Below are 24,336 nucleotides of genomic sequence, written 5' to 3'. Positions count from 1 at the left end.
CATGAGCCAAAGGAGCGTTAAGCGAAGAATGTTCAACATTACACTTTTCGCTTAAGATCCTCAGTCGAATTTTTGGGTTCTATTTTCGCCTACTCAGGACAAAAGCTCCAACTATCGAAATAGCACACATTGTAGGGCTCGTGGCCTAGTTCATCCCTGCACTTTTCGTTATGGTCCCCTTACTCGAATTTTCGGGTCAGTGCGTCCCCAAAATGGCTTTTACAGCAGCAAATTTCGATTTTCGAGCTCTATTTTCGCCTACTCAGGACAAAAGCTCCAACTATCGAAATAGCACACATTGTAGGGCTCGTGGCCTAGTTCATCCCTGCACTTTTCGTTATGGTCCCCTTACTCGAATTTTCGGGTCAGTGCGTCCCCAAAATGGCTTTTACAGCAGCAAATTTCGATTTTCGAGCTCTATTTTCGCCTACTCAGGACAAAAGCTCCAACTATCGAAATAGCACACATTGTAGGGCTCGTGGCCTAGTTCATCCCTGCACTTTTCGTCCGCATGGGATTTGAACATTTATCATACCTACTCGTAATGGTAGTCAAATCTTAGGCATTGTAGTTTCCTTACTATAAATAAAGATTACGTTTAGTTGGTATGGTCCCGTTGGCCCTAGCTGGTTTGTAAGATGAGAAATTGTTCTTTCGCAAGAAAATAACTGTGTTGGTGGACCGCTTATCAAAAAGACCCGAATAATCAAAAGTTTACCAAACATTAAGCTAAAACAGTAAAATCTCATTTTTTCTTACCACTATTTATATTCCTATAAACAGCTGGAAAGCATACAATATTAACTAAAGTAGTATATAGTTCATATAAATCATTATATTCATATTTAAAAAATGTAGCAGCTAGCTGCCAGCAGCATAGCAGCTAGCTGCCAGCAGCATATCATCTTGCTGCTGGCAGCTTGCTGCTATGATGCTATGCTGCTAACTTCACGTACATCTGCTTTAGGCCCTATGTTAGAGAGTTGGAAACTGACAGCCATTTCAGTAAAGGATTTTAGTCGAGACTTTATAATCTTAAATCTGTATAAACGTCACAAGTGGAAACACAATAAAAAATATTTTTTCAACTTTATTTTCATTTTCAAAGCTGGCTAAAGTTCGATTCACTGAAATATGTAGAAAAATAATGAAACTATGATCGATATTAAGATAAGTTCAATTTACGACTAAAAGCGACTAAAATCATTATTGAATATATATCGCAGAGGTTTCCATCAGTTAAAATTAAATTTAGGTCATTCAGTAAGAAATATGTGACGTAGCTAGCGAAAATAAATCCTGATAAAGCATTCGAGGATAAGTTTTAAAACATGATTAAATAAAACACCACAGATTGCAATATATGAGACAGAATAGCTTGTACCGCACGTGCATGTAGTCTGATGTTCCCTTTCTAGCCGCATATATACGTAGTGGATGCATTTTTCAGATATCTTGAGGATACAAACCTCGCGGCGCCATGGGATCTGCTGAACCGGAGCAAACGTCAGGCTGCAGGCGGGCGCGAAGAGTACTTTGTGACGCAGTGTCGCCATGACAACCTACAGCCTCCGACGGATGTTCCTAGCATCAGCGTGCTCGGCACTGGCTGCATTTACCCAGAAGCTACACTGTTGGTTAGAATACTGTAGTTAATATTTTATATTTTTATAAGACCAGTTCGAACTGGGTTCATATTATTTATGCTTTTTGTGAAATATTATATCAATATATGTTATATTAATATTTCAACGGTATTGCATTTTATTGTAATATGAATACAAAGGAGGCTTTTGAAATTGAAATCACCGTCCTTTCGAATGCCTGTATCATGTTCGCATTTTCATGGCCGTATCATTAAAATATACTTTTCATGAATCGTTCCTTACTTACAGTTTGAAAATACAGTTTTCATTGAAATAGTAAGTCAGTATTGTCGTAAAGGCTGATCGCATGATTTCAGCCTCTGTCATCTGTAGGTGAATTTTAATAAATTGAATGGTTGGATGTACACGAACTACTTTCAACCTTTATTTATTACATGATCTGTTTAAATAAATATCTGAAAATATGTTTGCTTTAAAGAAACAGCAGCAATAGTTGCAGTAGTTTTTCATGGAGTTGGCACATAATGCGTTTAAATCATCACAATAAAATTCAATATTCTTTCAGTCTATACGTATACGTAATAAAAAATAATGCAATTTCTACCACAGGCAGCACAACATATCCACCGGATGGTACGATTCATGCCGAGGGACATTTTCCGCCGCCTCTCAGCTGACGCCGCTGTAGGCCTGTACAACATCAGTACTCTTCCGGGGAACGTTTTTGAGGAGTTTTATCTTTCGATGCCAATTGAATGTGCAGGTTTGTATCAAGCTTACTAGTATTTTTTCATAGCCTCGGTAAACATGCTTTTTCCTTGCAAAAGGTGATTTCAAAGACTAGGTATACGGTGACCCCTTCGATCTCTGTAGTACATTTCACCGTTTTGACACAGTCTTCAGAGCTCTGTTCTAATAAACCTTACACTAATTAAATAGTGTTCAGGTACACCAGTCAAGTTACGAGCACAATCTATGTGATAAACGTCCCCTACGATATTTAACCAGGTTTCCACATAGTAAAACCTAGTTATTAGAATGGCGTACGTCGTTGTTCGGGCGGATGGGCGACCGGGCGGGCAGGCGGGCGGGCGGCGTCGAACTTAACTACAAAACTTAATAACTAAGTTAAGGTTGACATATTTCGACTGAACCATGTATATAGGAAGATATCGTGGAAACTTTCATGTAATTGCGTTTAGGGCCCCTATGGTTAAGGTCAGGGTCAAAGTAACTTAAAATAGAACAAACGGTTGAAACTGATTAAGTTAATTTAGAGTTGACATATCTTGACTAAGCTTGGTATTAAAGGAAACGTTTATAGAGGCCTTTCATTGGATTGCGTTTGGGGCACCTGGGGTAAAAGTCAAAGTCACTGTTACTAAAAATAGAAAACACGGTTGGTACTGAATACCTTAAGTTTGGGTTGACATGTCAAGACTAAACTTAGTAATAAGGAATAGTTAATTAAAGGGGATGTCTCACGTATGATAAAATAGCGAAAAGAAATTGTCGAAAACTGACATAAACTTGGCATCGATGTGTACAATGCATTGAAACTTACTAACTGAAGTACCACATAGTTTACAATTTATTTAAGTTTAACAGTTATTTCGTACGTTTTCCATTAAAAAAGATTACTGGGTATGTCTACCAGGTAGAATTCATTCCTTGTGTGTGATTGGCTAGTCGGTGTTATCACGTGATATTACCGAGGTAGGTATATAGCTTAATTATGTCACCCTATTAGAAAAGACCTTTGTACCTCAGTGAGTAAGACACTGGACTTCAATTTTGGCGACGCGGGTTCGAACCCGGTCTCCGACACATTTTTTTTTACATTTTGGTACTTTTTTACAATTATGATATCAAAGCGTATCACAGTCTATTACATAATTGTCCTGAGATTCGTTACAGAAAAAAACTTTTTTTGTGCCAATCTGTGGCACAGTCCCTTTAAGACTTCTCTTGAGATTGCGTTTTGGGCCACTGGGTTCAAGGCAAAGGTCATTTAAAATAGAAAAACGGTTGAAACCGAATAACTTAAGTTAGGGTTGACATATCTTGATTAAGCTTGATATTTAGGAAGAGTTTATAGAGACCTTTTATGTGAATGCGTTTGAGACCCCTTTGTCAATGTTAAGGTCACTGTTACTAAAAATAAAAAGGTTAAAACTGAACAACTTTAATTACGGTTGACATGTCTTTACTAAACTTGATATATATGAAGAGTTAATAGAGACCTTTCATGGTCTTGCGTTTGGGGTACCGTGGGTTAAAGTCAAGGTCACTGAAACTAATAAAAGAAAAACGGTTGAAACTGAATTTTAGAACTTTACTTTGGGATGACATTCCATGACCAAACTGCATATATAGGAAGAGCTAATGGATATGTCATGGTTTTGCGTTGGGGGCCCCTAGAGTCAAGGTCAAGGTCACTATTACTAAAATTAGAAAAAATAGTTAGTGATTAATAACTTAAGTTATGGTTGACATACCTTGACTAAACATAGTATTTAGGAAGAGTTTATGGAGACCTTTCATTGGATTGCGTTTGGGGCCCCTGTTTTCAAGTTCACGGTCGCTCTCTAGCTTAAAATAGAAACACGGTTGAAACTGAAATTAACAATGAAGGCTGAAGTTCTTCTGTCAAACATTGAAAACCTGGTTTCGTTGCATTGCGGCATTTCTTATTTTAATGAAACATAGTTAACATCAAATAGGATAATACGCATGGAAACTTCGATCCTAAGCCTTATCATCTTTATTACTCGAAATAGGGCTCAGACCGCCAATTGTAGTGTTATCTTCCCTTGCTTAAACAGTGCATTATTTATACTTTTAAACTATGTACAGTGTTGCAGGATCCGGTAGAAAACGCTACTGGTCAGCGTTTCGCGTTGTTAGATGATGTTAGAAAATAAGCTTCTTTTATTTTTAACAAGTCGAATATAAATTAACAAGACATAATACTTCCTTGTTCATTCTTGTAGCAAGTTGTCGGATCGTAGAATACTCCAACGGTTCGACATATGACTGCTCGCGATGGTGTACTACCAGCGACTATCCGTATAACACTGCGGGCTACCCCCTGAATTACCTCTGGGCTTACGGTAATTTCTCACGCACGTACGTCGTCGAGAATAACATAGTCTGCAGGGGCTTCAACCCTAGCGGAGGTATGGAAAACATTTACTTATACATGCAGTACCTTAATATAATGTGTTGCACCTGCATATACAATTGTATACCTGCAGTTTGTATGGAAGTGTCGTCTATTAGAGTGTGTGTTTGTCACTTCTTACAAAATAAGACTCACGAATCTAATTGAGATAAAAAGTGCACGGGAGTTTTCCATACCAATTCGGTTAGACACTCGTATATACATACACATGAATATCAAACATATATTTTGAGTGATAAACGTTTAACTTCTTACTAAATAATCCATGATATATGGAAAATATTTATTTATGATAACAAGATTGTAACCATGTATTCAACGGCTAAAAACGCAAAATATTAAATGATAGGTGGGTGCTCAAAGATTTACAGTGATCAACTATCGTCTCATAAGGTAGATTTACCGTGTTTTCTGCACTTTTCTTTCAAATTAAACACAGTACCCTTCTTAAGAACCATTGTTTTTTTTATAGTATTAGTCCTTCTCGGTAAATTAAAACAATTGTATTAATTGCGGTTCATCTTATTTGGGAGAAATGCCATGCAATAAGTCAATGTATGTATAGTTGGTTTCATATTAGCCAATAAACGTTCTATATTTTATCACACAGAAAATTGATCGTGAGCTGATATTATGGCATAAGTTTACCAGTGAACAGTTCTTGTTATGTACTGTATATACTATCATTAGTAAACAATACGTTATGTTGTATAATTCATAATGCTTTCCAGGGACAGAAAATGACTTAATCCGTGAGTTTGGCCTTACCGTGATGACACGTGCTCTCGACACCAAAACGTTACGTCAGATTGGTGTCGCCTACGCAAATGCTGTCAGCAACGGCACGTTCACTGACCTCATCAACGTTTACGACTATTTCATGAAGGGGACGCTAGCCTGGTTTGATGGTGTACTAAGAAAGGATTTAGGTATGATATTTATGAATTAATACAAAATAAATACAAGTATTCTGATTGAACTGTGGAGCTTGATAATGATATATCCTTATAATGTCATTTACACGCTGAACAGAATTTAGGTAATATTCTAAGATGAAAGACAAAACGTTTGTATAGTCCAAATTAATCCGTTGACGGACCAATTGGTTTCAACAATGATGAATCGCTATTCTAAAACGTCTGTGTTTATTATTATGAATATAGTTATTATTTTCAAAAACAATTTGGAATGAGCAACCAAATACGCTCAAGATAAATTTATACACGTTCAGAATAAATTCGGCTGTTTAAATGGCGTTGGCATCAGCAATGCTATTTCATCGACGCAAATTAAACATATTGTACGGCGATAAAACGTCATTTAAACAGTTACAAGTGATGTTTATATTATCAGAGACAGAGGTATCCCCTATAATCAATTCGTTTATCGTTATATAAAGGATATGTGTCCATCTTAGGCAGCGCAAAAGGAGTGAAAATGTTCAACCTTATACCTCTAAACAGGGTCATTGTTACATCCCTGGTTGCAAAGCTTGTCCCGGTAGTTAACATTGAAATACTGTACTGACTTTCCTTTCAGGTGGAATGGCATGCACGTCCATATTCGATAATACCGGTCTACCGCTTTGCGAGACTGGTTACCAGCAACGACAATATATTGGCATTACTAGATCCCAGTCTATACAGCGTCCTTAACTACGTCTACAACAACAACAGACATTACGTGGAAGGGGAGACATTTACGTGCCCAGCTTTTTAGTTATTTGAACGATTAAAATGTGACTCATTCAGCTACACACGTACATCACTTACAACGTTCAGTAAAACGTTGCCATTATTTGTATGGTGCTGTTCTTCGGTTTTGTAAAAAAAAACTTAGCGAGTGATCATAAAACTGAAAGAAAAGAAATAAATGATTGTCAAATCTCAGACATTAGTGAAAGATAGTATTATTCTTGTGATCGTTTATTCAATATTAAATTGATCAAGAGTGATATCACAATCTCGCGCAACAGTGTGCCAACGAGAGTGATTCATTATATAATGGGGTAGATATTAAAGAAGTAATATCTTGTTTCACGATCGTTGCTTTATACTACTATAGATTCTAAATAAATTCTGAAGTGAACCGTCAAACCCTCAAAACGAACTTTTATTTCACTAAGTATTAAAACAATACCTATAAAATCGCTGATACATTTCAACCTTCATTCAAGCATACTTTAAACATCTTATATGAAGTGGAGGTTACTTATGAATACATCCGCGTTTTAATCGACTTAACAATAACTAGAATGATTTGCTTCAGGTCCATTCCTAACAAATATATTTTTTCATTGACCATATAGATAAAACAACATTCTTTAATGTTTGGCGCGAAAGCAAAATTGCCTTAACGATATGGCTTAATATCAAATTAGAAAATGAGTGTCTTGCGTTAGAAAATGATTGTCTTGCGGTGGCAAATAGTTGTGGCTTTGTGAATATTTCATGATAGCAAATAAAGTCGATTGTTGGTTGTAAAAAAACAACAACAGGATAAACACCGAAAGGTGAACTATAAGGTAATTTTCGTTGAATAAAAAAATGTAGGTGATTGGATTATTATAATATATTACGTTGGTACGTTTACACAGTACAGTTACTGGGATGGCATCGTTAATTCTGTCTTTCATAGTGATGCTATGCTTATGCTTATTTTGTTGTTTCTCGAATGGAAAGGAAATTCAACAAAAGAAACACAAACTTTGGTACTAAATAGTAGAAGATCTAACGTAAATGCAAATGAATATTGTCAAATAATTATTTTGAATGTGTAGTGAATAGTTGTCAATATGATTCGATAGCTGATTAAGCACCTTTTGTTAAATTCGGGTTCATGTCGTAAAATTTCAAGCTTCAACTGCAACCGGACAACGGCACTCTTAGCTGTCAATCATATAAATACTTCGCGCACGTGCAAAGGGAACAACTTTACTATGGAAAGTAGTAGACTGTACCAAATCATGGAGACCGCCAAAATACTAAACGAAAATAAATGTTTGCCGCTGAGTGATTCACCTTCAAAACTGCTCTACATGATATGGGGCTACAGTAAATTGAGTTAATCCTCGATTTTCATTGCCCACAATTATGTGCGAACACCAAGTTCTTGAATAGTATGACTTGTATTAAGTGAACGGACAATACGTACACACAGGACGACGCGTGAACATGTGCCCTTATGTCACGGAAACAAAATCCAGCAAAGCTGTCAGCTGTAAAAGGCCCTGTGAAAACGAATAAGTATCAGGGGCAGATCCAAGATTCGTCGCTAGTGGGGGCGTAATTTAGGGGCGTACGCTTTTTACTTGAGCCTCTCCCTCAGAAACGAAATTTATTTGAAATAGTGCATTATGGGCGTATTTTATTACTTTACTTTCCTACATTGAAATTAAAAGTAAACTTGGACGATTTAAGGGCGCCGAGTGCATCCCCCCCCCCCCCGAAATCCGCTTGTTAGTTTGTTGAAAAGGATGTTCTGTCCTGTTATCTTTTTTAAAACGCCAGGATCAGAAGTTCTGAGCAAGGAATGTGTCTTTACCTCAACTTATTTCATTCGTTTGAATTCCGCCCACATGACCGACACAGAATCCTTCCAGATTATATCGGCATTTTAACCCTGCACGGAATTGGATATAAAACCAGACGTACAATGTTGCTCTATTATATAGATCGCATTAACCATCTTTTTTATTTTGACTTTGTTGGCCCGGTTAATAGTTGTTTTTTTTTTTTATATTTCTGCTTACGTTTGTTATTTCACACCCTTTCTAAATGGTTGAAATACGCATGCGGTATTTTTTTTAATTCGCCTTTCTTTTTCTAATACGAACTTATTGTATTTTTTCAGACCCATGCCAGCGTTGAATAGAGTTTAACACACACTTTTTATCGTACAAATTGCAGTTTGTAAGAGTTAATATTTTTTCAAAAATATATTTACAGTGCATTTGACTGCAATATTCTTAAAAATATTAGTGAGTTTTCATAGGATTGTTTTGGCGAGTTTATACGTTAGATCTGGGAGTAAGATTACATTATTGTATGGTCAATTTTGGTCAAATAGCCCCCACACTTTTAGTCAAATAGCCCCCACTGCGAAACAAATGGCTAAAACGCCCCCCCCCCCCCCCCATTTGGTCAAAATGCCCCCATTTTGGTCAAATAGCCCCCATGCACTTCTTTTTCGGGGCGGATTTTGGGCGCTATTTGACCTATTTTAAATTGTGAGCGGGGGCTATTTGACCAAAATGGGGGCTTTTTGACCTGGGGCGTTTTGACTTGGGGGCTATTTGACTAGGAAGCCTATTCGACATCAAAAGTCCAGCTCAAATATACGGGTGTAACCTAACCCAAACGAGCTATCCGAACTCAGAATTCAAGCTGCTGATCCCGAAAATACGCTGATTATATAAAGAACGGGAGATGCCCACGTGATCAAAACTGACCAATGGCGGCCGGAACGGAGGATCGGTGAAATGCTGACCGAAGGACCGGGGGACCGCTCTGACAGAACAGAAGGACCGGTAGGGGTACTCACAGTGCCCGACGGGCGGTCCGGCAGTCATGACAGTGTTTGCAATATTGAAATACAACTTCAAGACATAAAATCAAGCAGTAACAAGTGGCTCAAAATATAAATGATTATTATATGACAACTATTAATAAATTATGTTTATCTAATTACGAAGAAGTATAAACTGCATGTATGACTTTAAATCTATTCATTAGTGCTCGGGCTGGATTATCTCAACGTCGGTCCACAAAGTAATGGTTTAGTACTTCTGCTTGCAAATGAACTTTATGAAGCATTTGAAGCATTGCATAATCTTGGCTTTAACTCCGCTCCAATCCACCACACACTCAAGAAATCGAACTCGGTCATCAGTGATTTTGTACTTTTTTTAACGTACCACGCGGAATTAACTTTTGAAGAGGCGCGCTCACAGCCTGGCAAACACCCATGTTACATATATTTGCTTTCATTGGTTTCAAATAACGCTTGCAAGAAATAAGTTCAGTGTGTTGAAAGCCAAATCGCTGATGGTGGTGGTCGGTTTATTTGATGTGTGAAGTCGATCGACAGGCTATGAGGGAAAACCCTATGGTGTCAACACACGGTTTAGATCATCGCCACCACCAGCACCATCACTAACACCCCCACGTCGTCGACATTAATCATCATCATCCTCATCTCTTTCACCTCATCATCATTATCATCATCATCATCATCATCATCATCATCATCATCATCATCATCACAACCACCATCACCACCACCACCACCACACATCATCATCATCATCATCATCAGCAGCAGCAGCAGCAGCAGCAGCAGCAGCAGTAACAACAGCAACAGCAAAGAAAAAGAATATTATGAAAGCTTGACAAACAAAACAGACTTATTTTAAAAAAAATCAAAGAAGCCCAAAAAATAACACTCAGATTTTGTTACTTTTTTACTATGGCTATTTCTGATTCCATTCCACATTCCGCTTTGAACTTCGGAGCTATGGGGAAATAAGGGGTGACACTATCAAAATTGCAACAAATTCACCAAACGGGCACCAATATTGAGCATATGGTTGGCTTGCCAACATGAGATGTGTGAGTGAGTCTCTTCAATAATCTTAATTATATTGTGCTGGTCCGTTGAGTAATATATGGGAGCGAATAACTATTGCGAGAACAAGTACGAGTACGAATCGGTCGGTATCCAGGGAAAGGTAAACAAAGATGGCGGATTATACCTAATTATTTCAGTATAACAAAAACGCGACAGAAACAAAATGCCGAAGAAAGGAAAGAAGGGGAAAAAGGGAAAGAAAGGGTAAGTTAATGCTTTTTCATATTTCAACGCCAAAATGTTTTATCAAACAAAGAAGTTCACTGAGTTTCGATGTTGTTTTAGTTCTGTCATCAATATTGTCACCACTGTGCCAGGTCAGCGCCACTAACACTTAAAAGTTCATTCTACATATGCGCTTACCATAATAACCATGACAGTAATAGCTATCTATTTGCTGTTTTGTCCTTTTTTTTAGTTACAAAAAAGTCCAATGTCAAAACATTCAGATTTAGAGAAGACCAATAAAATGGCCTCCAGGAGTCGCCAAATTGTGTTGAAATTGGCATGTTAAAAGATACTTATGCTGGTTGACCCAAATACCGTGCCATGATCATAAGAATTTGTCAATGTTAATTCAAAAGAAATAAACAATATAAGATCCATTCAAATTGAATATATAATATATAATGTCAGTGCTGTCAAAAGCATGTAATCTATTTACAATGGCATGAACAATTACATGCACAATTTGCATGTACAATATACAAGTTTACTTTGTTGATATCAACTGACGGTCAATTGTACACAGTAAGCATTGTTTGATTCATGGTAATTACATAAGATACTCAATGTATTTGGGAATAGCATTCATTAAAATAGAAAATAAAAATTGCAATCCAGTACATGTTTATTCTTTTGTCATATCAGTTATCATACTTTTCATGATCTATTTAATCTTTCAGTTTGGCTGTTTAAATGTAAAATATGCTTTATACACTGTAAAAGTGTTACAAGTTACTAAAAACTACAGTGCCATGTTTATAAATCTAATAAATTAGAAAAAAAAAATATTCCAGGAAGAAAGGAAAGAAGGGAGGGAAATCTGGCAAGAAGACAGAGTCCATAGCGAAGATTGCAGTAGCCAATTCCAAAGTATGGGAAACTCGCTTGGTAATTGCTGAAAACTCCAAACAAGAATACAGGTTTGTGCATTTTGCTTTCAAAGTCTGTGACTGAATACAGTTCAGGTAGACATGACTGATATATTACATGTATTTCAGTTTTTTTTTTCATTTTTAGTTGCAATAGGATTTTGAAAACAACTTTCAAGGCCTATGATACTTATTTTTACCATTTATTATAATAACTTTGATGGCATTGTCATAGCAAGACTAAAGGCTTTGTTAATGCTTAACATTTGTAGCAAATGAAACATTGAGAAACTATAAATTTATATTCAGGTAAACATGGATATATATATATAATATGCAGAATGGTTGAATTTAATTTAAACCCAACATACAACAACCTGATAAGATGATATGAAATATGATAACATTTCAGGGACAATGCAAAGCAGTTGATGATAGAAAATGATGGACTGCAGAAGCAGATGTTACAGACAGAGCGTGACACCATCGACGTGATCACCTTCCTCAAGAAAGAAGATGCTGTCAAAGACAATCACGTATGCTACTTAATATTTTATCAATATTGAATAAAATATTTAAATTCACAGAGCAGTGTTTGAGCCAACCTTATACTAAATTAGAATATCATGAGTACTGTCAGTACATAATTTATGTAAAAAAATTATCTTACAGTAATAACAATTATAAAACTAATATCCATCCAACCTCAGAGCCTTAAATTAATGTTTTCTTAAAAGCCATAAATTTGAGGTCATTTAATTTTTGTCTTTTCCTAGACCCTACAATGGTAGTCATCAATAAGTTAAAAGCAAATTTTGTAGCAAGGTATCCTTCATGTTTTTCCCATTCAATAATAATCGGAAATCATGACCCTAATTCCATCCCAAAAGAGTTAAAATTACATTTTTCTTATAGTCAATATTTGTTTTTGTTGGATGTCATATGCTTTTCATAATTATTGGTAAACATAAGCATTGATTACCATTTCACTAACAAATGATTTAACACCATAGAAATAGTTGCTTTTACAGTATAGTCAAGGCCTCTGCGTCATAACACTACATCAAAATATCATTAACCATTCTTTTCGTAGTTGGAGAGGCTGCAGCAGCAGATCCGGGACCAGCGTAAGGAACATCGGAAGGAGAAAGAGAACATTGTGGAGGACTTCAGTAAACAGATTAACGACCTTGAGGAGAGGTTGATTGACAGGACAAAAGAGGTGGAGGTGATGCAGAGTGAACTGAAGATGGTGAAGGAGTTCCGCAGGAAAAGGGGACAGATGCAAAAGGACCTGGATGAGGTATGATTCAAGGAGCCCATTGGCATATTAAGAAAAAAATGGAAATCTAAGAGTTTTATGTATTTATTTGCTATAAAGGCTGAACCTGCTGAATTGCACAGTACCACAATCTTGATGAAAAGTATTCTTGCCACAAAATGTTCTCCCTAGAAATGTTGTGGATGTTAACCTAAACAAATAATTGCTTTTGGTAAAAAAAGGATTCTCAGGGTTTCAAAGGCAAATTTTGGAAACATTGTTAGTCTGTAAGGCAAATAGTTTAGACTATAAATGATATGTTTTACAATTAAGTCTCAAGAACAAGTGTATTGAATGGCAGTCAAGATAGAAAGAGTATTATTCCTTCACAAGGAAGGTCTGCATTAATATGGTTCTGCTTTAATAATTGTTTGGTTTACAAATTAGCCAGTTTTATGCCATGTACCCATCTTTTCAGATTAAAGAGTCCATGTACACCGCCAACAGAGAGCACAAATCAACTCTGTCAAGAATGGAACAGAAATTCTTTGAAGAAAAGGTATGCATTGCTTTTTTCTTGTATTCTCGGAGTTCATCAAAGTTTTGCACGTCTATGAAGTTTACACAAGGAAATTTGCTGTCAGATGGCACAAAATACATTTACCACCAAACTACTCTTATGTTAAGGGGTAATATACTGAACATTATCTAAATGAATGAACCACCACATTTTTTCATAAAATGTTACAAGTCTCAGTGATATTAGTATCCATTGAAGTTATTAATTCACAATAGTGTGACATATATTTTGTTGAGTTGGTAGTCAACTACAGTAGTCCGGCTTTTTAAATAACTATCAATTTTTACTACTTTTGCACTGTAGTTAAGATATCTGATCCACAAATATATGAATTTCACATGCCAGCTGACCCATACTATTTTGTAATCACTTAAAGAAATTTTACGTGCAGAAAATATACCTTTTTTACTGAAAATGATATAACAAACATGTCAATTTGGTTTTGAAAATTGCAAAATAACACAATGCTTTACATGTTCCAGATGAGGTTGCAACAAGAGGCCAACCAGAAAATTGCCGAGCTAGCTGAGAGGGCTCATACTGAAGCCATTGTGTAAGTTGAATTCATATAGCTGGATATGTCTGTCCAACAATCAGTAGCATAAGTACATGTATTAAGGCTGTGAAATTATTGAAGACAGGAGAGAGGTCTAGTAGTTAAGGTGTCTGCCTCTCGCTATAATGGTTGTGTGATCAAGCCCAACCAGGATAATATTCTCTTGACCTCTCAAAATGGACTGGTTTCTACCCTGGAACTAGACTCAAGAATAATAAGATTCAGTTAGTAATAACTGTTTCAAAAATGAACTTAAAATAAAAGAGCAAGGCCTAATGACTTGCACAAAAAATGTTAATTTGATTTTAACTTCTTTTAATAAAAAGTTCAAACTTTCAAATATCACATCTCAATCAATGTTGGTCTCTTTGGTATCAATCATGGTTTCATGACTTTTAATTTTTCAAATTACTTTTGAGTGGTAAGATGTAAATGGACTAAAGTCCAAGTCAAAGCTGTTCTGAATTTAACATGCAGAATATGAAAACATGAAATTTTGGCTATGACAATGACTGAACATAACTTATGTCTTTCTTTTATCTCCATCTTTTTCCTGTTTACAGCAATCTTGACGAGACCACAAAGTCAGTCTACAAAGAGAATGTGCGCTTGTCTGAGGCCCTGAGCTACCATATGAAGGAAGGGGAAGTGTTAAAGAAGGCGAACAAGAGATTGGAGGAGGAGGTGGAGGCACTGAGTGGGGAGAAAGAAATAAATGAACTCATGGTACAAGAGAAGGTTTCCCAATCCAAGAACCAGAAACAACAGATTAGGGAGGTAGGTGATTTGATTTGGAAGATTGAAGGATGTATTATATTGAAGGATTGATTGTGGGCCTAAGGAGGGTGGGGAGGAATAAATGAAGTCATGGTACAGCAGATGGTGGTTGAAACCAAGAACCATTTATAACAACAAAATGGGAGGTTGGTGCTTTGAGTTAAAATATTGAATAGTGAAGAAATTAGATTAAAGGATTGATTGAGGGCCTGAGGGGGAGAAGGAAATGCAAAAGCACAAACTTCAAATCAGCGATCCAAGTACTTGGATAAAATATTTCATGATTTTATTGCTTTTGTTGTTAAACAGTTGTATTTCAGATATAAGAAAAACAATAATAAGGGTTCATGATAACAAACAGTCTCAAGTTTGAGTCCAGACTCAGTCTCAGAAAAGCATTTTATTTTATTAAAAAACCCATCTTTTCCATTTGTTTTACAAAAATAAAGGTAAGTAAATCAATAATTTAAAAAACATATATATGTAGTAAATAAAATTTACAAAATTTCATTATCAATACTCAACTGGAAGGAATTTAAGTAATAATGAAATGAAGATTTGCGTTTTTGCCACTTGAATCTGAACTCAGACTTGAGTCATAATCATGGGCCCAGAACTTTTGTTGTTTCAGACATGTGGCACTCAAATAAGCCTCCTCTTGTTTCTGAAATAAAATATAATGCTTCATGATAACTCTTAAAGCTATCCTTTCTGTGTTCTAGATGACAGAGAAGGTCAACACCCTGGAGCATTCCCTGAGCCACATGTCTCGTGAGTTCCATACAGAGAAACGAGCCATCTCCGAAAAGCTCCGCATCGAAGCAGAAGCCTCAAAGATAGAACTTGCCAAGCTACAGAGAGTGATTGAGTTGAAAACCAAGGAGATGAACAAAGTAAAGAGGCTGGCTAAAAATATCCTGGATCAAAGAACGGAACTGGAGCGATTCTTTTTAGAGTCACTGGAGCACGTGAAGCAGGAAATAGCTGCCAACCAGTATGTCCATAGGTTCTTTTTCAAGGAATTTGTTAACTCCTTATCTTGTTAGTGGATGGTGCTCTACCAAATTCTTGTATCATAGGAAATAGTTAAAATGGAAGGGAATATATCTTATTATTAAAATGAAATTAACATGAAATTAAATGTTTGATAATAACACCTTTTTAATAACGTGAATCAAATTTCTCCAAAAAAACTCTTTTTCTAATAATGCGAAATGAATCCTTTGAAACAAAAGAATCAAAATAGAATTGAATCAATTCGTAGAATAAAAATTGTTTTGCCTTTTGTAAATGATCATTCTTTTCTAAGCATCTATTCCCTCAAAGTGTTCAATGCCTTTATATTCCTCCCTACTTTCCAAGAGATCAGTATCGCCGTGATGCACATCGGGCTTATCAGGAGAAGATGCTAGCCGCCCATGGAGGGAAGGGAGAGTACCCGAAGATCCGCACATTCAACAAGTCTGAAACCAGCACCAACAGTGTGTTCAGAGACCTAGAGGCGGCTGAAAAACTGTAAGTGTGGTAACCTGATGCCATTTATTTATTTACATTATTCTCCAAAAATATAAATTGGTGAGGTAATTTACATTATATGATATTTCAAGAATTCTACAAAATTTAACCTTGCAACATAAAGTTATAATCACAGCGCTGGTCATTTAGCCATTTCATTGATAAATGGATCATAATCATAGCATCAAAAAATAAAAGCACATGGTTGTATAATGCAATTGATCACTTTGGAAAAAATTACTTCTGACAAGTGACTGGTTGGAGCTGGCCTCCCGGTAGCGTCATGGTTATATGCTTTGAAATATATTTAATGTTATTTGAGTAAAGGAATGCATGCTTTTTTAATAGGTTTTTTAATAGGTTTAAAATACTATGTGTATTGTTATACTAATGAGTATTCAAACTGTATCAGTAATCACGTCAGAGATTAATTCATTTGAGTTTTAAATCAGTATAAATGACTATTTTATTAAAAACATTTACAATGTAACAAATAGGTCTTAAATGATTCCTGCTTTTTTGTCACTGTGATAAAATAGTTTGGTTAACAGTGCTGTCTGACAACCATGTGTTTTCATGTGCTTAGAGCTACAGGTAACAAACAAGTACACATTCAACTATTTGTAAATACTCAAACAAATGTTTGTTCTCTTGCCCATCAATGTGGAAATACTTTGTAAGTCTTATTCATTGTTTTGTTGTAAATAATTTCACGATACCAAGTGAAATAATCGTTGTAAAAATATTTGGAGTTTAAAAGAGAAACACTGTATAAACAAGGATTTTTTTATTAATGTTCTTGTCAATTTAAAATAAGGAAAAATGTTGCCACTCTTATGATTTTATTCCTTTTCATGCCAATGGCGGTCATGAACATAAATGTCCCTGATATAATTATGTGAAGCCATAGAGATTGAACTTTTAGTATTTTCTTACAGTTTTACAGAGATAATAATTCTAAAAGTATAGGTAAAAGTATGCGGCTATAACATTATTGTTTCACATTTTCACCTGTAAAATGACTTTGATCACATTTATGGTTTAAAGCAATGGATGTTGTAAAAATATTTTGCCAATATCCTCTATTGTGTCTGTGGTTATATGTCCTTTTTGTTCAATTGTTGTACTGTACACTTATCGTGCAAAACATAAATGTTCAATGTTGTATGTTTCAACAATAAGGTAAAATAAAAGTTTTCTGAGTGTAATTGTACATATATGATTGTATTTAAAAAAAATAATATATGCGAGGTATTGTGCTAGCCTTTGTGTCAATGATGCCTGTCATCAGCCTCAATGTCTTTGGCTGCAAAACCTTCATCTTGGGTCATAATTCAAAAGTGTTCAAACTATTGAAATGAAACAAAACTTGATACACATGTTGCCAGTGACAATTCAAACATGTTTTTCAAGGGACATGATTCTGGCGTAAATAAGTTTTTAGTTATTTCCCTTGTTCAACGTAAAAACACAAGAACTCCTAGTTAGCTTTTGATGCGTAGCACAATGCATAAATACTGCACTCATAGGCTCAAGATCAATTAAGCATTGCGGTCAAAATTTTGTTCCAATGCCAGCATTTGTAATCATCTTCTCGTCAAAATGTTGGCACTATTTCTTTTTGGTAACAAAGTGCAGATTTAATTGACCTCAGTATCATTACATTTTTTTTATAAATCTTTCGCCATCTAATACATATATTTACATATATTATACCATTTTAATTGAACGATACTTTATTTTGTGCTACCTAGGTATGCCAGTGGGAAGGTTGACATCAGTGACCTCACATGGGAACAAAAGGAGCGGGTCATGCGCTACCTATTCGACCGGATGAACGGGGGAAGCTCAAACGAACACCGCAAGGCGTCCTCTGCCCCTCCTTGCCTGCCATCGAACAGGGGAAAAACAGGCTCTCTCTGACACACTCTCATGACGATACTGAGTAAGTCACTAGGAGCAGTGTTTAAGTAGATGTAGTTATTGAAGTTAGATACAATGTCATGTCTAGTCTGTTAGCTTGCTTGCAAACCATCATTGAACACCTGCAACTGTGGATTATTCCAAGATGCTTCACGTTAACTTTTGCCGTTGCTGTTGGTTCCTTTATTTCTTTATAAACATGGGGTTAATCAGTGTTTGATTACAGTATGTAAATATCATTTTCCCTGCACGAATATGCTGATGCTGCATATTTAAATGCAATTGTGGCTATCGTCGTAAAATGTTACATTGATTTAGTATTGCAAAAAAATGGTGCACATGTTAACTTGTAAGTACTATACAGTCCTTTGAATAATTCAATCATGTCCTTCCATGCTTAACATAAAGAGCAAACAACCTTTACTTTACCTGTACCCTGGAATTAAGAAATATACATTTTCTAGACAATGCTTATTTTTGCAGACTTCCAAAAGATTCAGACAAGCCAGACACAACTTTCCTGACCCAAGCCCAAGTCGATGTACCCGAGGCAACCACTGCATGGCAAGAACCAGCCCAGGTGGCCACGTGACCCATCTGTCGTCTCAAAAAATAAAGTGCCCAGAATTTAGATGAGGGCTGTCTCGAAAACATTTCTGTATTTTTGAGAGACTGATAAAATTCTCTAGATTATTTGTCAATGTTGAAATGGTTTGACTTCATGAATATTGTATTCTTAACTTTTCATTCAATTAAATGACATATCATTGAGAATGTGAATTAATATTTGTATATGTAAGAAAAAGTATCACACATGCTTTATTGACTCTGTTTCTTTGACAAAAAAACATACAAGTATTAGCTTATTTTTAGGGGAAAATGTGCCCCCAACGTTTTTATTTTTTATGTCTTATAATGCGTTGTGCTAAACATTATTTTATTGTTTCATGAGGTAATCATGTTTATACAGGCATGTCTGTGATAAGATATTTAAACTGCTGCATTTATTGTACAGCAACCATAATAGATGGTATGTCCATGTACTTTGAAAGTTGTATCGATAATGACCGACTTTTAAGTATTTCAATTTTGCATATGTTTTATTTTAAAGCTGATTGGTTTAATATTTTCACTTTGGTATTGTCAATTAAAAAATACAGTTTTTATGTTAAAAGTTAAGAAGGAGAATCTGATAGTTGTATTAAACCAACCAAAGATTTTACAAGATCAGTTGGATCATTAATTTGCCTCATTCTGGAAGTTCTTTAGTTTTTATTGTACCTTTTTTGTTTAAAATATTTTGTTTGTCATTAAAAAATAGAAAGTAAAATATGTTGACTGTTTTTAAAAAGTTTCGTAAAATGTTATAAATACACTTAAAAGGTGTTATATAATAATATAACCCTGAGTTACTAGTATATAGAGTTACTTAGTATTCCCATTAATACAATAGTCCGTTTGTTTGTTTTTTGCGTTGTGGCGAATTCAAGTTGAAAAGTGGTATTTCAGCTATTTTCATTGCCATAGCAACAACAATTATTTTCTGATGAAGAAAAAACACAATTTGCATAATTCATAAGTTGCCCCCTATCAGCAAACTAAGTGGCAATAACCTAGCTTATAAACGTTTTTACAGGATCAATTCAAAGGGAATGGTATTTACATTGTTTATGTTGCCATAGCAACCATAATTTTTATCTGACAGATAACTTTTTGCCCTCTATTTTCGTATTATCTTTCATGAAAGTAGCTTTTATTCTTTTGAATTTTCCAAAGGTGTATTTTTACTACTAAATAGTAAAATATTGATCTTCACATAATTCAAAAGTATAAAAGCTACTTTAGTATTTTCATGCCATATAGTCACCACAGTGTTTGTCTGGCATTTTTAAACGATGTGAATAAACACCTTATGACCGTCTATACACATACCAAGCTCCATTTACTTAACTTGCATACAAGTTATTGCAGTGTTCAATTTTCCGGTCAGATGGACAGACAGACGAATTGACTGAGATTACAATCCAAAAAGAATTTGCCATCTGTGTTAAGAACAATTAACATACCACTGAAGATGCATGGCCCTACGTCTAACATCCCGTTCTCGTGTTGTATTGCGGACAGCTGGTAACTTCTCGGCCGTTTCGTTGATATTTGACATATTGACTAAAAAAAGATGTAAATTACATCTGATATCCAACATACCAGTAAAGTTAAATGGTCCTGGGTCTTACCGTTCTCTAATATTCGTGTAGACATTTTAATGCATTGCTAGCTGTGACCTTAACCTTTGATCTCATGACCCGGAAACAATAGGGTTTTAGCTGAAGAGTTATGGAAGGGTGCTGCACCCTGTCCCTTTTTGGTAGCACCCCTTTGCCCACTCATGGAGTCCTGCATAGTAACCATCCTGCCTTCGTAGAACTAAAGGCTTAAGACTATCATATATTTGTTTGTTTGCTTTGACTGAACCTTATATTAATATTATAAATATATTCAACCTTTACATATTTGAAATAATATAATAAGTAAGGTTAAATGACTTGTCGCCCCAATCACTTCAGAATAATGAAACTTGAATTGCTTAAACTATGCAAACGTTATGTTGTCCACACTGTAACTCGATGAGCTTTTATCTGACCATCATCAAACTTGGACAATGTATGTATGGGCAGAATATATCAGTAGGGTTGGCCGCCAGACCATATTCAACTAAAAAACAACAATTGTCTTAGTACAACGGCCAGCTTTATCCGGATATAAAGCTGCACAAAAAATGAAAACAAAAACCCGAAAGCGATTTGGTGTATATTTTTAAACTAAATGGCAACAACCTTGTAAAGCCATGCCATTTTTGTCTAGGTCTAGTGACAACTCTTAGTACGAAACCTATAGATTTGGCTATCCTAATAAAAAACCTCTTTGTAAGATAGATTTCCACTGCAAAATGAGTTCAAATAAAACTTTACTCAAGTGTGTTGATCATGGGAATCACACAGAATGCATCATTTTTTTTGGTATCAAATGCCAAGAATACTAGAAAGTTTACAGCGTTAAAGATGAATTATAGTAAAGGGAAGTTGAAAAAATGTTCGGCAAGATCGTTTTAACATATTGTGTTTGTTTTTATTTTCGATCGGGAAGCCCAAAACCTGATATAATATGATATTTTGGGGTGTATACATAAAATATCTATATGTGTTATGAAATTTTATTTCAATTTTCTAAAACTATTATCTTAATAATGAAACCAATCACTTCCTGAAATCAAATTTTGTTTATTACACTTCTGACAAATAGCTGTACACGTTTTAATTAAACGGAAACCATTGACAGCGAGCTACTTATAACCCGGACCTTTTTGTTGATCAAACGCAATTAATCCATATCTCTGATCAGTTTTGATGACCACGAACTGAAGTAAATGGTTTGTTGATATCAAGCAGTGGGGACGTTAATTTTGTAGACAGTAAATATGTGGAAGGCTTTGTTGTTTCTAGTTTTAGGTTTAACAGTTTTAAGTCGGTGCCAGTCTACGAGATTTGGTAAGTTGTATATTTTATCTGCGATGCCTAACAAGAGCACAACAGTTTAGTTTATTTTGTACAACATAGGTCTACACAATTTTTTACAATGATTGGGTTAATTTTGTAATATCTTACTAGTCTTTCAACACTATATATTATTAGTATTCTTCTTCTCGAAAAATTTGTCACTCAAATTAAGAATACTATAAGATAAGCACACATATGGAAGCATTGCAGGAGTGCAAGACAAGAAGGCAGACCTTCTGTTTAAAGGTAACCTATGCCGGTGGTTTTCAGTGGTTTTGAAGTCGAAAAAGTGAGTTTCAACGTCTAAACGTCTTTCCTTTTATTCGTTTTTTTTTATTGTCCAGACATTAAAATGTACCAGTATATAACCTGGTAAAAGAAGACTTAAACTGACAACCTTTAACTGCATATCAGTAACTGCAGGAGGCCGAGAACCCGTGTCCAATGATGACAAGGAGATGAAAGCTGCGGCGGCCTGGGCGAGTCAACAGCTAGGGGCCGTTCTCGTCGACGTCATCTCCGCTCAGAAACAGGCATGTGTTTTTCAGATATTTTATTCATCTTATAAACATGTTTAGAATGCATGCGAAACCCCATTACATGTACGTTATTTGGTATAGTAAAAGAGGTTGTGAACCTTTGCTTGCACGGGTACGTGTACGTGTGCATTACGTTATCCAGGTATGTGTACAATACTCAATAGGTTTAGCATGTCATATGCAAAGGCGCGAGATTATACGAGAATCAGTTAGCTTTACTAGTGCAATATTAAAGAAAGTTTTCGTAAACAACTTTTAGAGTCAAAAAGCAACTTTAACGCGTACTTAAAGCGTACACATACAAGTGCACGTACACGTACAGTGTTTCGCAACCTCTCTAGTATTTAGTTTTCGTTTTCTAAACAATTAAGTCGGAGTAATGTGCGCATACATTAATAACCATTACATTATATAATGAATGATTTTTATTTGTTTTATTTTATAGATTGTGGCTGGAATAGTATACTACATTGACATGATAATTCTAGAAAGAAGAAATAGGGTGTGTATAAAACATTCTAATAGTTATTCATTTTCTTGATAAATACATAATCATAAGGAATCTCATGGTTAGAATTTCTATGACTTCTGATTATACATGTAACTCATTCGTTTATGTAAATCATGTAAATCATATTTACAATAGGTTTTATAAATTATGAAAGCACTGTTAACAATACCTCAAATGATTGTTAAAGCAGTTATGTTTTCCCTGCGGAATATATTATGTACATCTTTGTATATTGCAGAGGCTGCTGAGGCCAAAATGCACGGTTCAAGTGTGGGAACAAAAATGGCGGGGCTGGAAAAAGCTGGTCAAGGCTAAATGCACGTGACACCATGACGACGAAGATACTATACAAAGACTTAAAACATGTACATAGAACTTATAATGATTATATGTGTTGGATATGTTATGAAAATAAAATGGCCGCCGAGCTAACGGTAACGTGTTGGTATTATTTTCCAGTTAAGGGACGATTATTTAATATGAGTTATGAATATTGCTACATATGTGCGTCTCCTTAACAATTATTGGTATTGACGGTTTTTGAGTTATGGCCAAAGCTTAAAAATAAATGCACGACAAAGACGCCGACAACGAGACCAAAGCTATGACAATACCTATTGTTTTTTAAGTAAAACACACGAGCTAAAAATGACATCGTTTAAAAAAAAAGAATGAGCGCTGGTTTGTTTTATAACCATACATAGTAAATATTTACTTTCGTATTTGTAAGAATAATAAGTGCTCCACAAGCAAATGATAACTCTCGTGTCTATCATGGGACCTAGCTTGACAATCATTTATTAATTAGGTGTGGGCTTTGTTACGCATAAACGTAGTGTTACTGGTCATGTGTGTACTAAGATTCATGTCAACTTTCTGAACGTTTTTATACGTCCGTCATTAGACAGATCGTATTATGGATTCACCTACGAAGTGCAGGCAGGCGTTGTACAGACGGGCGGGCGGCGTCAACAATTGTCCGCAATCTCGGCTTACTCCGGTGACCCAACCATGTCGCCCCAGTCACTACAGAGTTATGGCACTTGAATGAGTAAAATTAAACAAATGTTATGTTGTCCGCGCTGTAATTTATATTATATAATTTATAATCATCATATTAAACTGAGTTGTGTTTGTCGAAGAAATGTTGAATACATGTATAATTATGTTGAATTACATGAGAAAAATATGATAGTGAGAGTGTGATTGTATGTTTTGTATGTTGCTTAATATGTAAGTTAGTATATGTGTTTTTGTAATACTTTTTGTGTGAAGGCCATGCTGGAAATAAGTAGTGAGTGTACACTTAGTATGTAACCTTCGCTAAATAAAGTTGTTATTATTATTATTATTATTATTTATTATTATTATTATTATTATTATTATTAACTGGAGGAGTAAGTCATGAATGTTTAACAGAAAATTTATTTTTTTATTATAGGACAGTGGATTTATAAACAAAGAATAACAAAGATTTATCTGGATAAAAGTTGCACAAAAATGAAAACAAACAAACCTAAAGCGGTGTGGTGTATATTTTTAAACAAAAAGGCAACTACATTATCTCAATTTAAACATGATATGAAGTTTAAGGATGTATTCTTTCA

General features: G+C 35.3%; 2 protein-coding genes across 3 annotated transcripts; both read left to right on the top strand.

Moving 5' to 3' along the window:
* Window positions 1–10,501: 10,501 nt before the first annotated feature.
* LOC128208278 (basal body-orientation factor 1-like) lies at window positions 10,502–19,457 on the top strand. Its single transcript, XM_052911796.1, is given in 12 exon segments — window positions 10,502–10,623; window positions 11,439–11,564; window positions 11,926–12,049; window positions 12,607–12,816; window positions 13,253–13,333; window positions 13,837–13,907; window positions 14,474–14,687; window positions 15,410–15,681; window positions 16,050–16,202; window positions 17,957–18,081; window positions 18,084–18,147; window positions 18,609–19,457. Coding segments are annotated over 12 exon segments (1,590 nt in total). The 5' UTR covers window positions 10,502–10,582; the 3' UTR covers window positions 18,718–19,457.
* A 2,053-nt stretch (window positions 19,458–21,510) lies between these two features.
* LOC128208277 (uncharacterized) lies at window positions 21,511–23,161 on the top strand. 2 transcript variants are annotated; one of them, XM_052911795.1, is made up of 4 exons: window positions 21,511–21,670; window positions 22,103–22,212; window positions 22,664–22,720; window positions 22,968–23,161. In XM_052911795.1, exons 1-4 carry the CDS (start codon window positions 21,601–21,603, stop codon window positions 23,052–23,054), a joined length of 324 nt encoding a protein of 107 aa, XP_052767755.1. In that variant the 5' UTR covers window positions 21,511–21,600; the 3' UTR covers window positions 23,055–23,161. The 2 variants fall into 2 exon arrangements, with proteins under 2 accessions (XP_052767755.1, XP_052767754.1); XM_052911794.1 differs by having other exon boundaries at window positions 21,512–21,670; window positions 22,094–22,212.
* The last annotated feature ends 1,175 nt before the right edge of the window (window positions 23,162–24,336 follow it).

This window comes from Mya arenaria, chromosome 11, assembly GCF_026914265.1.
Source record: "Mya arenaria isolate MELC-2E11 chromosome 11, ASM2691426v1".
NCBI classification, from domain to species: domain Eukaryota; kingdom Metazoa; phylum Mollusca; class Bivalvia; order Myida; family Myidae; genus Mya; species Mya arenaria.
The sequence above is the reverse complement of the archived record's forward strand: the minus strand, read 5'-3'. Positions and strand labels throughout refer to the sequence as shown.

Coding starts and splice junctions, on each gene's coding strand:
- LOC128208277 (XM_052911794.1), top strand. CDS start 21,601: ATGTGGAAGGCTTTGTTGTTTCTAGTTTTAGGTTTAACAGTTTTAAGT. Junction 21,671..22,093: donor GTGCCAGTCTACGAGATTTG/GTAAGTTGTATA, acceptor ACTGCATATCAG/TAACTGCAGGAGGCCGAGAA. Junction 22,213..22,663: donor TCATCTCCGCTCAGAAACAG/GCATGTGTTTTT, acceptor TTTATTTTATAG/ATTGTGGCTGGAATAGTATA.